The sequence below is a fragment of the Penicilliopsis zonata genome (assembly GCF_001890105.1).
Source record: "Penicilliopsis zonata CBS 506.65 unplaced genomic scaffold ASPZOscaffold_3, whole genome shotgun sequence".
Lineage (NCBI taxonomy): Eukaryota > Fungi > Ascomycota > Eurotiomycetes > Eurotiales > Aspergillaceae > Penicilliopsis > Penicilliopsis zonata.
In genome coordinates this window covers 1,733,485-1,746,562 of record NW_019208913.1, presented here as the reverse complement: position 1 = coordinate 1,746,562, position 13,078 = coordinate 1,733,485, and the positions used below count along the sequence as shown (strand labels likewise).

At 55.7% G+C, this 13,078-nt stretch overlaps 4 protein-coding genes across 4 annotated transcripts in view; 3 read left to right on the top strand and 1 right to left on the bottom strand.

The window, feature by feature from the left end:
* Nucleotides 1-202: 202 nt before the first annotated feature.
* ASPZODRAFT_129887 (hypothetical protein) lies at nt 203-1,602 on the bottom strand. Its single transcript, XM_022722382.1, has 6 exons — nt 1,538-1,602; nt 1,399-1,467; nt 1,269-1,327; nt 947-1,136; nt 775-883; nt 203-715 (listed from the first exon to the last, which is right to left on the bottom strand). Exons 1-6 carry the CDS (start codon nt 1,577-1,579, stop codon nt 645-647), a joined length of 540 nt encoding a protein of 179 aa, XP_022583935.1. The 5' UTR covers nt 1,580-1,602; the 3' UTR covers nt 203-644.
* A 1,427-nt stretch (nt 1,603-3,029) lies between these two features.
* On the top strand, nt 3,030-6,439 carry ASPZODRAFT_129883 (hypothetical protein). The gene has a single exon (XM_022722381.1). It carries the CDS (start codon nt 3,463-3,465, stop codon nt 6,259-6,261), a length of 2,799 nt encoding a protein of 932 aa, XP_022583934.1. The 5' UTR covers nt 3,030-3,462; the 3' UTR covers nt 6,262-6,439.
* Nucleotides 6,440-6,645: 206 nt separating this feature from the next.
* Nucleotides 6,646-10,244, top strand: ASPZODRAFT_129881 (hypothetical protein). Its single transcript, XM_022722380.1, has one exon. It carries the CDS (start codon nt 6,995-6,997, stop codon nt 9,995-9,997), a length of 3,003 nt encoding a protein of 1,000 aa, XP_022583933.1. The 5' UTR covers nt 6,646-6,994; the 3' UTR covers nt 9,998-10,244.
* A 158-nt stretch (nt 10,245-10,402) lies between these two features.
* ASPZODRAFT_129876 (hypothetical protein) overlaps nt 10,403-13,078 on the top strand; it is a 3,937-nt gene continuing 1,261 nt past the window's right edge. The window contains exons 1-3 of the mRNA XM_022722379.1: nt 10,403-10,560; nt 10,630-10,901; nt 11,007-13,051. Coding sequence (XP_022583932.1) covers nt 10,707-10,901; nt 11,007-13,051 — 2,240 coding nt within the window. The 5' untranslated portion in view covers nt 10,403-10,560; nt 10,630-10,706. The remainder of the gene's footprint in view (nt 10,561-10,629; nt 10,902-11,006; nt 13,052-13,078) is intronic.

Sequence of the window (13,078 nt, the reverse complement as noted above, 5' to 3'; positions counted from 1 at the left end):
TTGATATTGATGGAAGAAACTTAAGGTAATATATAAGGCGCTTAGGTGGTGGTCAGGAGGACACTAACATAGGAAGTAGTCACTTTTAACGTGATATTAAACCACCATAGAATAAGTACTGGGTAGCAGATCACTATAAGGCTTAGGCTTAAGAGTCTATTTAAAAGATCTAGAAATATTTCTCTGGTAAGAGGATGGTCAACTGGAAATGGTAATATATATTAGAGGATCTTGGCTATATCAGTTATTTTATATTGATTGATTAACCATAAAGAAAGTGCCAATAACATAAGAATATATTTGGTGCACCATGTATATTGTATATTCTTGAATATTCCCCTTAGAAGAGACCCAACTTAAGCTGATCTCATATAGAAAGGATCCCCAGCATATAGAATCTTATATGCGAGTCATGGTGCTCTGTATATTTATTGCCATATGACTTGATATTCCTCTCGTGTCGGCTGCAGGAATTGAACTCAGACCAATAACAGGAAGGCATTCAAAGAATTAATCATTTAGTCGATCCATTTGAATATCCGGGCTATCAGGTAGCGGCGTTACCTGTAATGCCACCCGTTCATGGTGGTGGTGTTGAGAGAGAGGAACACAACCAAGTCCTCAACCAGTCCACTAGTTCTTCATCATGACCTCTTCTTAGCTTCACCGGACCAGATGCGCATTTCTTTAGCGCTGTCGTGAGCAACACGGAATACTAGAAAGGAAATATTGTTATTATATATCCGCGAAATCCGTCAACAACCGAGGACTCACACTGTCGCTCTGTTTCATCCAGGCCGCGCAAGAATTCAACGCCCTCGCCCATTGCTCCCCGCGGATTATGCGCTTGATCCGCGATTTCTGCCGCACGTTTTTTGAATGTCTAGCGCGGAGACCCCGTCAGCCATATTAACCAGCAGTGTGTACCTCAAGGCAGGAGACGCACATCAATCAAGACATCAACCATCTCCTCTTCTTCAAAAAGCTCCAGGATCCGTTCGCTTAGGCTGTAAAAGTGCGGTGCTAGCGATCGCAGGTCGACTGTCCGGGGGTCCGCTTTGAGAGCATTCATCACGCGCTCCGACAAGGCTGTCGGCAGATCCAGCGTCACTAGTCGTGATGTCCCCAACCGTGCTCTCGAGACGTGTCAGCCAGTTCAAAATAGAGCCAGACCATCAAAGCATATCGATTAGAAGATACAACCGGGGGGGGAGTGGATGGTATAGCAAACAAACAACCCCGGCTGCTGTACAACGAAAACACCATACCCGATAGACAGCATTTCCCCAAGCCATAGTGGAAGATCGATACGGGTCCCCGCCTTGACCTGGAATCGAGTATCAGCCCGCACAGTCCAGCTGCAAAACTCAATGGTTTGTCTTATCAAAGGCGACGTACGCTTTCTCCCGCGTTGCCTTCCAGCACGCCAAGCCTGGGGACCTCGAGCTCAAATGTGCATGGTAGTTTCTACATCGCCCGTCAGTAGTGGGTCTTGTTTTGTCTTGTTTTGTCTTGTTTTTCTCCTCTTCAGGCTTACCTGTGCGTCGGTCAGGATAGAATCGATGTCGTAATAGGACATGTTGATATCTGTTGGGGTCCTTGTTGTAGCTCCAAAAAGCAGGTCTCCAGCTTGTCGCGTACCACAGAAAGAGGTGGTCGTCGCACGGTGTCACGTGTATGCACCCGCCCGTCACTGTCAGTGGTCACTTCAGGGGTCAGGCAAAAGATAACCGAACCGCCCAGTCAAACGGAACAACACTGGACGAGGTCTTCCATCTGGTTTACATCCCAGAGTATCAGGGAATGCACCAATTATTATCAAGGATTACGAACTCAGAGTCGATCTACAACGCAAGTACCTACTACCTACTACAACAGAGCACGGTCAAACCCAGATAAGGAACTCCTCCGTAATGAACTGCCCCTCTTGCCCTGAGAACATGTTCTGTCTACTAATCAAGACGGGCTCCATCAGCGTGATTACAATTTGCACCTTGTCGATCTTCTAGAGCAGTTCCTTGTTAGCTCTCGGTATTGGCGATTATGCCAGCCAATGGCCTCTGGAGTCTGCACCGAGTATTCCCTCCGGAGCCCCACGCAGGACACAAGACCCGAGGGAATAATGATGATGATGATGATGATGACGGCTGAAAGAAATCGTTCGATCCTCATTCACTTTCTGTGTGCGGAGTAGGGAGTACGTCGCGGTCTCTTATACTGCTCCGGGTCCTCTGTACTACATACGGAGAAGGTCGTAAGGAAGAATAATGTCCTCCGTTCTCCGATACGAGACCCGTCGAGGATCCACCGGGGGGGCGACTGATGTCTCAACTGGGGCGCTGAAAATAGAACTGTCTTGACCCTTGCCGGCCGTGAAACCACCTTGTTCCGTGAGGTTTCACGGCGTTCAAAGGCTGCAACGGCGTCGATGCGAACCATCAGACGACCCGCGGGCACAGCATATTGAAATATTGATTTCCCAGTGCAAGGAATGCTCCTCTATTTACCCTCCTTGCGGAGTCTCCAAATAGTATACACGAGGAGACGGAAAAGGACCTGAGTAGACGCGCGTGCGTCTAGGCCCCCAACGCAGAGAATGATGTTCTTTACCTCTTATTATCTAGCACCCCAGCCATCTGGAGATACCTCCAGATTTTTTTTTCTGTCTTGCGTCACGGAGTTGTCGGGTCCTGGTTGGCTGGTCAACTAGCTGTCCTTATCCGCAGTTGGGCACATCGGTGGATGAAAATTGCTTCCCTGTTTTTCTTTTTCTTCTCTCCCTCCCTCTCTCCCTCTATCTCTCTTCCCGGCTGTTATCAGGCTACCTGGGTAGTCGTCATCTGCCAAGAAACCATTATGGTTGTAATCATTTATATTAGGAGGATGCTGTATACCAGCATACGGAGTACTGATGTGACAGAGCAGGCATATCATATATATTAACCACAACTAGTTATCAACTGCCAACCAGTTATTTATCTATTACCTATCTAGTAACCATTATTATTATCTATCCGTGTTGTTCCTGTGCAGGGTCCCGTCTTAATTACACCAGGGTCCAGACTCCAGACTCTAGACACCACCATTCTCCACCCGTGTCATCATCGTCTGTTTTTTCTTGCGATCCCCAGTCCCCAGTCGAGGAGGGTAAATATTAAAATAATACGACGGGTTCCTCCAGAACCAAGCCCCCTTGGCGAAGCAGCAGCCAGCCTTATCTTCTCCTGTCTCAATCAACTCCTGTCACTCTCTGGGGGTGTGTAACTATCGCGTGAGGGATTGCCTTATCGCTCCTTGCCAGTCCTGCATCGCTGACTGACCCCTCAAACCCCCATTTCTTTGTCTCTGATGTTGTCTTTCCTTTGATTTTCCTTATTTATTCACTTTGTTTTTTTTACTAGTCATTTTTACTAGTTCTACCCAGCTGTTGGTGGATGGATCAGGCCTGTCTTGCTGTTCACCATGGCCTACAACGCAGTCGCCCAGGTCGACGAGGAGTTGGGTTTGGAGAGCCCGCGCAGTCCGTCGCTACGCAGTGGATATCAGCGCCTTGACGAGGTGGGCCACGCCGATAATACAGGGTCCGGCAGGGATTTGAGTTCGATAATCCGCTCGCTGAGCTCCACGAGCTACGATCTAGTCGAAGACGACGATTATGGCGACGACCTCGACCTCGCCGATTCGCCCGTCGTGAATGCCGCGCCGCGCCGTCACATTCCTCCGCTCGACACCACCGAGGCCACGCTGCATGCTTCCAGCCTCCCCCTGCGCAGTCCATCGAGCGACGACTACGAGCCGGTGCCTCTCAGCCATCCCACCCCGGATCTACAATCGTTGCAGGGCGCCTACGTGGGCAATGTCGAGCGGCTGGAGCGCAGTGCCGAACGTTTAAGTCTGAGTTCCGTCAATCTGGCCCAGGGGATCCGCAAGATGGATCTCGAACAGAAGCAGAACTCTGCCAGCTCCGTCTGCAACTCCGCTGCCTCGCCGCGGGGATCTATCATGTCTACCTCGCGCTTGCAGCTCGCGGTCGGCTCCCGCCTGGCTCAGGTTGACGAGCCGGGGCATGAAGAAGACACCTACGCAGTTCAGTCGCCAGTCCCGGTTCGTTCGCTGGTTCCAGTTCCGTACGAGCTGGAGCAGAATCATCATCATCCTCATCGTTATAATTATTATCAACATCACCAAGTGGCAGCACCGGCGGATTCGAGTCAGGATGATCGCGATCCGGTAATGGAACAGGAGGAATATTATGACCGACCACACTCGGCAGCATCGGGCGATACATATCAACAGGCCCGTACCTTATTCCGGGATTTTGATGGGGTGCACTTCATTCCTCAATCGCAGATGGAATCCGTCCGACGCGTCCCACTCACCAAACCACCCCTTGCCAGCGCGTCCGAGTCACACAAGGAGCCCAGACGAGGCGAAAACATGGTATATTACCCGGCTCCCGTTCCTAAAATGTTGAATCTGCCCCCGCGCCTGTCACGGAAGCCTGCGAACGATTGGGAGAAACGTCGCACCCAGGTCTTTGGCCCCGCCGCTCCTCCTCTCGTTGAGCAGAAGAAGTCGGCAGCGGTCGAGCAGAATAAAGAGGCTATCGAGGACCGGCGCAGCAAGCGATACTCCAAGATCCCCTCGCAATTGCGTGCGAGCGTCTTCTTCGAGATTCCCTCGGCGCAGCTGGATCTGCAGGTCAAACAGGCCTCGGCAGTTGCTACGCTTGAAAGCATCCTCGACGCCTCTGCTTCGGCGCCGGTCACAGCGTTTACCGACCATCCGTTCGCAGGCCATGTGGGCCGAGAGGTGTACGGCAGCTCGAGACCAAAGTCGTCTTCCAACGCCTTAGTAACGGAGAAGAAGCGACGACCAAAATCGCAAGGCACCATGGGTCTCTGCCACAGTTCCTCAGCCGGTGATCTGAGAGATGTTCCTCTTGACGTGGACGACCACTTCGCGCAGACCGAGGCCGAGGCTGCGGGCGACGACGAGGGATCGGCGCTGCGTGGCTCCCACGATGCGGACAATTACCATGACGATCGCTCGGACAGATCACATGCAGATGAACTCGACGAGAGTTCCCACGCGAACGAAGAAGATAATCCGGAAGCTGAAGAAGAAGACGACAACGACAGCGAGGACGACTTGGCTTTCGTTGGGCAACCGAACACACTGCTGGCCGAGCTCGAGCTACGCAAAAAGCAACTCCAACAACGTCGGCGCACCGTTATCCTGGGTGAGGGTTTACAATCCACCCTGCTCGAGCTGGATGCCGTTGCCCAGAAACAGAGCGAGCGGCGGCGACGGCGCCCGGTGACACTCGCCTGGGAAAGTCCCGACCTGAGACACCAGGAGGGAGAGGATGATGATGTTCCGCTGGCCATCCTGTATCCCGACAAGGCCCCCGGCGGTGACGAATCCCGCCCCCTGGGGCTCATGGAGAGAAAAGAGATGGAGGAGAGCGAACCGTTAAGCCGGCGCCGTGCCCGACTCCGCGGCGATGTCTCTCCGACCAAGCGACCGGCCACTATGCACTCGATGGAAGTTCCCCCTGTCGCAGCCCTGTCTGACAGCGGGGATGAGGAAGAGACGCTGGCACAGCGGCTGAAGCGACTGAGGGGCAAAGACGGACCCAGCACGGCTACCGGCAGTGATTTTACCAGCGAGGTGCTGGCGGAGCTCACCAGCCGCACTGACTCTGATAGCAGACAAGATCGCAACAGTGGAAACGTCGCTGCAGCTCCCGGGGAGGAGGAGGCAGAAGAACAAGAAGAAGAAACGCTGGCACAGCGTCGTAACCGCCTGGCAACGGAGAGCAAGACCGCCACCATCACCACCACCACCATCCCACCATCCTTACCACTAACTGGCCAGAAGGCGATCAAAGAACGCCGAAGTATGGCCGCAATCCCCCAAACGCACCCGACCGTCCTGGGCCGCCAGTCCTCTCACGACCTGCTACTGTCGCAGCCGACTCGGGGCTCAAGGCATCCATACCAGCAGCCCCAGTACGGCGGCAGCCGGATGTCGATGTACCAACTCCCGACCACCTTTTCCCAACCGGTCGGTGGCCCCTATACGCCCCAGTATCCTGGATATCATATGGCCAATCCGTACGGCTATGCTGCCGGCGGTTATCACTACCACGAACCCCAGCCTCTCGGTATGGGTGGCCTGGGCGGCATGGGTTACACCCCGGCCATCGATCCAGGGCAGCGAGATGTGATCGACCGATGGCGACAGAGCATCCGATAGTCATCTCTCCTGGCGGTTCTTCATTTAAGCATTCTCATTCTTCCAGCGATCAGGCGGGCATATTGGGGTCTGTTTTTTTCTCTACTTTCCCTCTCTTTTGTTTATGGCTATTGATATCCATTTAGAGTAGCCAGTCAGTCTATAGTTACCCATTAATTTCACAACTGATCTTCCAGTAAAAAAGAAATTTTATATCGTAGAAACTATACCAAAGTGTACACCATTAATATATCTATTTTTGATACCCTGTAATTTATTCGATTATCTGAGACATCTGTGATTTCATCGGCCTGCTGACGCGTAAAAACACTGTGGGCGCACTTTGGTATTTACTGCCATTTCCGGCGTCAAGTTTTCGGACCATCAACACAAACCAAAAGGTATCGCTGAGGCGTCTTTATCATCTTTCCTCCTCCCCCTCCCCCAAAACGCCGCAATCATTTCTTTCGTTTAATGTGTTGATTAGAGGAATAGGGTCTCTTGACCATGCCCTACGGTCTTTATCGATCATTCGAAGCGTGCTTCCCCCGCGTGTTCCTTCGGTCGGAGCTGTACTGTTCCCACGGCATGAGATTGTGTCCGCAGCTGTTTACTTTTAATTGAGAGAGGGTTGAGTTCTTGGTATAAGGAGAGTGGATAACGAACATTTATTGGAAAGGACGACGATCACCGACATGGTTAAGCTTTCCATGCTGTGGATGCTGTGAACGTGAACAGAGCTCCCACCACCACGATGCCACCCTCTACAGTCTTCTCATACTGGCGGCGAGACCATCGCCGATCATCTGCTTCGCCGGGTCCCTCTGCTGCTGCTGCTACGTCTTCTTCCGCGATCTCTGGGCCCAAGGGAAGTGCTACCGGCAGCCCATCGCAGTCGCCGGGGACGCCGAAACTCGGAGCTACCCTCGCGGCCCCTGTCGCCATTATAACAACTCCTTCTTCATCGCCGAACGAAGCCCCATTCGAACTAGATGCCACCGCCGCTGCCGTCGTTTCAAATCCTCGGCCCCCTCCGCTATCGTCATCTGGGAATTCCGCTGTCCTACACGTGCCGTCGGATCGAGTCGGTCCTGCGGGAGAGAACGATGTACCTGCTGCGGCTCTTACGGCGCAGTCCAATCACTCGCAGCAGTCGCTTCATTCAAACGTGCGTCCCGACGGCGAAGCACAGAAGCCCAGCTCACCGTTTCGGCTGTCTCTGGGTCCGTACCAGTCGCAGACGTCTCTGAACGACAGTGCGGAAGACAGAGGGTTCAAGACCCAGAGAGATTTGCGACCGGATAATAATGTCAGCCGTCGGTACGATCGTGAGCTGCCGTCGGAGCACACACACCACAAGTCCGGGAAGGCCATGTTGCATCTGCTCAACCCGATGTCTTTGCTCGCGCGCAGACGGTCCTCCCAGGTCGTGGGTTCGCGCGCAGAAGAGATAAGCATCCGGAGGCATACGAACCTGGTGCCCGCGATCCCGGATGACTACGACCCCCGGATCCGGGGGAATATCGTCCACGATTTCTCGGCTCCTCGTCCGCGCAGGAACTTCTCTGCTACCCCGACTCTTCTACAATCGATCGACACCACTGCCACGGCGACGGCTGAAGCCGGCCAGAGCTCACCGGCCTCCTATGACTATTCCAATGTCCGGGAGGGCGAGCGGAGAAGACGGCATAGCGAATATTCGCCCGTCTTCAGGGAACATTTCGATGACGACCAGCAGGTGCTCCAGATCGAACACAAAGGATATCTACAGTCCTCCCTGTTGACAGATCAGTCGCTGTCGGACAAGGAGCAATCCATGCCTGTCTTTGCGCGAAAGCTTCCGACGACGCTCCCGGATGTCCAGGAAGTGACGCCTGAAGAACGGCCGGTAGATATTTCACAGTCGTCGGAGAAGAAGAATAGCCCTGCAAAGGTCCAAGAGCTGGAGAATGTGGAGGTCACGCCGCCGCCACCGCTGCCGCCGCCGCAGCAGCAGCAGCCTGCGATCGGGCTGCCGAGACACTTCAAAAGCAATGCGTCTAGGTTCAGTTTTGACATGAATGGTGTTGAGTCTTCTGCTCAGGAGAAATTGCTGGAAGAGAAGCACAAGGAGAAGGAGGCCGCGCGGAAAGCCAAAGCTCGGGAGGAAAACGATGATTTTAGCGACTTTGACGGCGACTACGACAACGACCTCCTAGACGACGGGGACTACCTTGAAGAGGAGATTCCCGGCGTGAATGTCGATGCGGATGAGGAGGAGTTTCTGGGTTTCTCTGGTCCGGGCGCGATGACGGCAAACTCAGGGGTTCTACCAACGCCTATGGCCAGCCCTGACGGGGCACAGCCTTCAACTCTGGCGACTGATGGCCACGTCGATCGGTCATATTCGCCTTCCGTATATGAAGGTTCAACCGATGATGCAGAGTGGCCGAAGGAGGAATATTTCCCGAGACTAGAAGAATCGCCTGTTTTTCAGCCTGCTCCCAACAATAATGATGACGATGACAACAACAACAACAACAACAACAACAACAACAACAACGATGATGATGACGATTTATACTTTGATGATGGCGAATTCGGCAATTTGTCAACCGACCTCGATGGAGAGGCGTTTGACGAGTCTGTTTTCGATGACGAGACCAGTCATCTATACGATAGGAAGCGCGCTGCAGCGGCCGTCTCACAGGACACCAACCGTGCTAGTCTTGAACCACAACAAGAGGATGATACGATTCTTACAATGCCAGTGGAGGAGGAGGAGGACGGCGACGACGACGACGACGACGACGACGACAACAACAACAACAACAACAACGGCCTCAAGCATACGACTAGCATCGCCGGCGAATTTCCCCGTTCAGGCACCCTGGCCCAGTATGGGCAGCCGATGCCGCTTCAACCAGCACCCGGGTTCGCCGCGCCTCGTGTCCACGATGGGGTGCTCTCGGAGCACAACCTCGAGGCGTTGCACCACGCGTTGGCGCAAGCGGCGAATGATGCGGCGGTACATGAGCGGTTCGGACGGGGTTCAAGTGTGAGTGATGAGCAGTCGATGGGTCGGGACAGCGCGACGCAAACGACGGCGGACGAGTCGCACCCGGGCCTGGTGTCGGACGACAGCCGGTTGAGCCAGACGGCGGAGGCGCTGGCGTTTGATGACGACGAGTACCAGTACGAGTACCAGTACGAGGACGGGGATGACGACGCGCTCTTCGACGACCCGATCATCGCGGCGGCGAACGCCGAGGCGCTTGAGAACGACGACGAAGGCTTCTACGGGCAAGAGTTTGGGTTCTACGCGCAGGCTCACGGCGGCGCGGGGACGGGCGAGCTGACGCACGGCGGCTACTTTGGCCCGCGGGGCATGGAAGGGGTGTCGCGCAGCTACAGCTACAGCGGTCGGGGCAAGTTCTGCGAGCCCAGCCTGACGCCCATCACGGAGCGCAGCGAATGGAGCACGCGCAACTCAATCATCTCGCTGAACGCTCTCGGTCCGCACGCGTCTGCCACGGGCCCGGGCCCGGGCCTGGCGCAGCTGGTCGACCACCCGGGCACCCTCGACGACGAGATGAGCTTGAGTGCCTTGCTGAAGCTCCGCCGGGGGGCCTGGGGCGGCAGCAACGGCAGTCTACGCAGCAGCAGCGCCGGCAGTCCGCCCCCAACGTTGCCTCCTGGCCTACCTGCCTCGCACCGGGGAAGCTTTTCCTACGAGCTGCCGCCGGCGAGTCCGACGCAGACAGTGCCATTTCCTTGACACATTTCCCATAATCTATCTCGTGATGATCTACATGAGTCGTATAATGTCATTTATTTTTGATGAACCGGTCGAGGTGATCTGTTGTACACAATAGCCAGAGAAATCGTCGGATTCTTTTCCAGCATTGCCGGATCCCGCAAGCACCCGCAAAGACTTATCCGGCATGTATATTCTGACCTAGGTAGTAGTTCTGGGTAATTAATTACTGTAGTTAATTAGAGCCATTGTCAGTAGTTCTCACTCACCTCAATTCTCTTTCAGCCTTCATAAATAATCCAGCTGTACGACCAGAGTACATCCGCCCAACCCCTGGAGCCTCTCACAGTCGAACTATTATTGTTCCGCCAGAGCCGCTTCGGCAACGCAAATTCTCCCCCATCTCCTTCCACCCTTCGTCTTGACACCACCTCTCCTCTCCTCTCCTTTCTTCCACCACCACCCCCTGAATCCCTTCCAGAATCAGAGCGTCTGCTCTCTGATGAGTCCTTAGTGTGACCAGGTGCTACGGCAATCCGCGTCGAACACCTGTCTGCCTGTCTTTCGGCTGTGGAACCCCTGTGGTGCGTGTGGCTTCCGTTTCCCCGTGATCTGCGGCATTTTGACGCGACTGACTTGTTTTGGAATAACAGTTTCAATCACTTCTACTTTCCTTCCTCCTCTTCCTCCCATCTTCATCTCTGAACCCTGCGATCTCTTCCAATCCCCAATGTTGAGAGCTACAACAACCAAGAGCGCCAGCGTGCTGCGCGGCTCGGCCTGCTCGGCCTGCCGCCGCTCGCTGTCGCTGGCCTCGACGCCCAAGAATGGCCTCGCCTCTGTCGGACAGAAACTGAGTCTGGCGGCACGGAGACCGCTGGCTGTCGTGGATGCTCGTCGTCGCTATGCGGCTGCTGCTGGAGTGGTAAGTAGAGAGAGAGAGAGAGAGAGAGAGAGAAAGCGAAGGGGGGGAGGAAAAAAAAAAAAAAAAGAAAGTGTTAGAAAATTCGGACTCACTGGTTGCTGTTAGGACCCCAACGATTCCTTCCTGCAGGGCAATACGGCCAACTATATCGATGAAATGTACATGGCGTGGAAGGACGACCCGACCAGCGTGCACATCTCGTGGCAGACCTACTTCCGCAACATGGAGGAGGGCAAGATGCCCATGTCGCAGGCCTTCCAGCCGCCGCCGACCCTCGTGCCCACCCCGACCGGTGGTGTTCCTCAGGATATGCCGGGCGCTGGGCTGGCCTTTGCTGCCGGCTCGGATCTTACCAACCATCTGAAGGTCCAGCTGCTGGTTCGCGCCTACCAGGCTCGCGGCCACCACAAGGCCAAGATCGACCCCCTGGGCATCCGCGGCGAGGCCGACGCCTTTGGCTACAACAAGCCCAAGGAGCTCGAGCTCGACCACTACGGCTTCACCGAGAAGGACCTCGACCAGGAGTTCGCCCTGGGGCCTGGCATCCTGCCGCGCTTCGCCACCGAGGAGCGGAAGAAGATGACCCTGCGCGAGATCATCGCCACCTGTGAGAAGATCTACTGCGGCTCCTACGGCGTCGAGTATATCCACATCCCCGACCGCAAGCCCTGCGACTGGATCCGGGACCGCTTCGAGATCCCCGAGCCCTACCAGTACTCGGTCGACGACAAGCGTCGCATCCTCGACCGCCTCATCTGGTCTTCCAGCTTCGAGTCCTTCCTCACCACCAAGTTCCCCAACGACAAGCGCTTCGGTCTCGAGGGCTGCGAGACCCTCGTCCCCGGTATGAAGGCCCTCATCGACCGCAGTGTCGACTACGGCGTCAAGGATATCGTCATCGGCATGCCCCATCGTGGCCGTCTCAACGTGCTGTCCAACGTGGTCCGCAAGCCGAACGAGTCCATCTTCAGCGAGTTCGCTGGCTCCGCCGAGCCCTCGGACGAGGGCTCCGGTGATGTCAAGTACCACCTGGGTATGAACTTTGAGCGGCCCACCCCGTCCGGCAAGCGTGTCCAGCTGTCGCTCGTCGCCAACCCCTCCCACCTCGAGGCCGAAGACCCCGTCGTGCTGGGCAAGACCCGTTCCATCCAGCACTACAACAACGACGAGACCAAGTTCGACTCGGCCATGGGTGTCCTCCTGCACGGTGACGCCGCCTTTGCCGCCCAGGGTGTCGTCTACGAGACCATGGGCTTCCACTCCCTGCCCGCCTACTCCACCGGCGGTACCATCCACATCGTCGTCAACAACCAGATCGGTTTCACCACCGACCCGCGCTTCGCTCGCTCCACCCCGTACTGCTCCGACATCGCCAAGGCGATCGACGCCCCCGTCTTCCACGTCAACGCCGACGACGTCGAGGCCGTCAACTACGTCTGCCAGGTCGCGGCCGACTGGCGCGCCGAGTTCAAGCGCGACGTCGTCATCGACATCGTCTGCTACCGCAAGCAGGGCCACAACGAGACCGACCAGCCCGCCTTCACCCAGCCCCTCATGTACAAGCGCATCGCCTCCCAGCAGAGCCAGCTCGACAAGTACGTCGAGAAGCTCATCGCCGAGGGCACCTTCACCAAGGCCGACATCGACGAGCACAAGAAGTGGGTCTGGGGCATGCTCAACGACTCCTTCGACCGCAGCAAGGACTACCAGCCCACCGGCAAGGAGTGGCTGACCTCCGCCTGGAACGGCTTCAAGACCCCCAAGGAGCTGGCCACCGAGGTCCTGCCGCACCTGCCCACGGGCGTCGACGTCACCCTCCTGCGCCACATCGCCAACAAGGTCTCCGGCGCCCCCGACGACTTCACCGTCCACCGCAACCTCAAGCGTATTCTTGCCACCCGCAAGAAGTCCGTCGATGAGGGTGAGAATATCGACTGGGCGACCGCAGAGGCCCTCGCCTTTGGCTCCCTCGTCTCCGAGGGCTACCACGTCCGTGTCTCCGGTCAGGATGTCGAGCGTGGTACCTTCTCCCAGCGTCACGCCGTCCTCCACAACCAGGATACCGAGGCCACCTACACCCCTCTGCAGAACATCGATCCCAAGCAGGGCAGCTTTGTCATCTCCAACTCTTCTCTGAGTGAATTCGGAGCGTATGTCCTCTCCTTTTCTCCCACCCC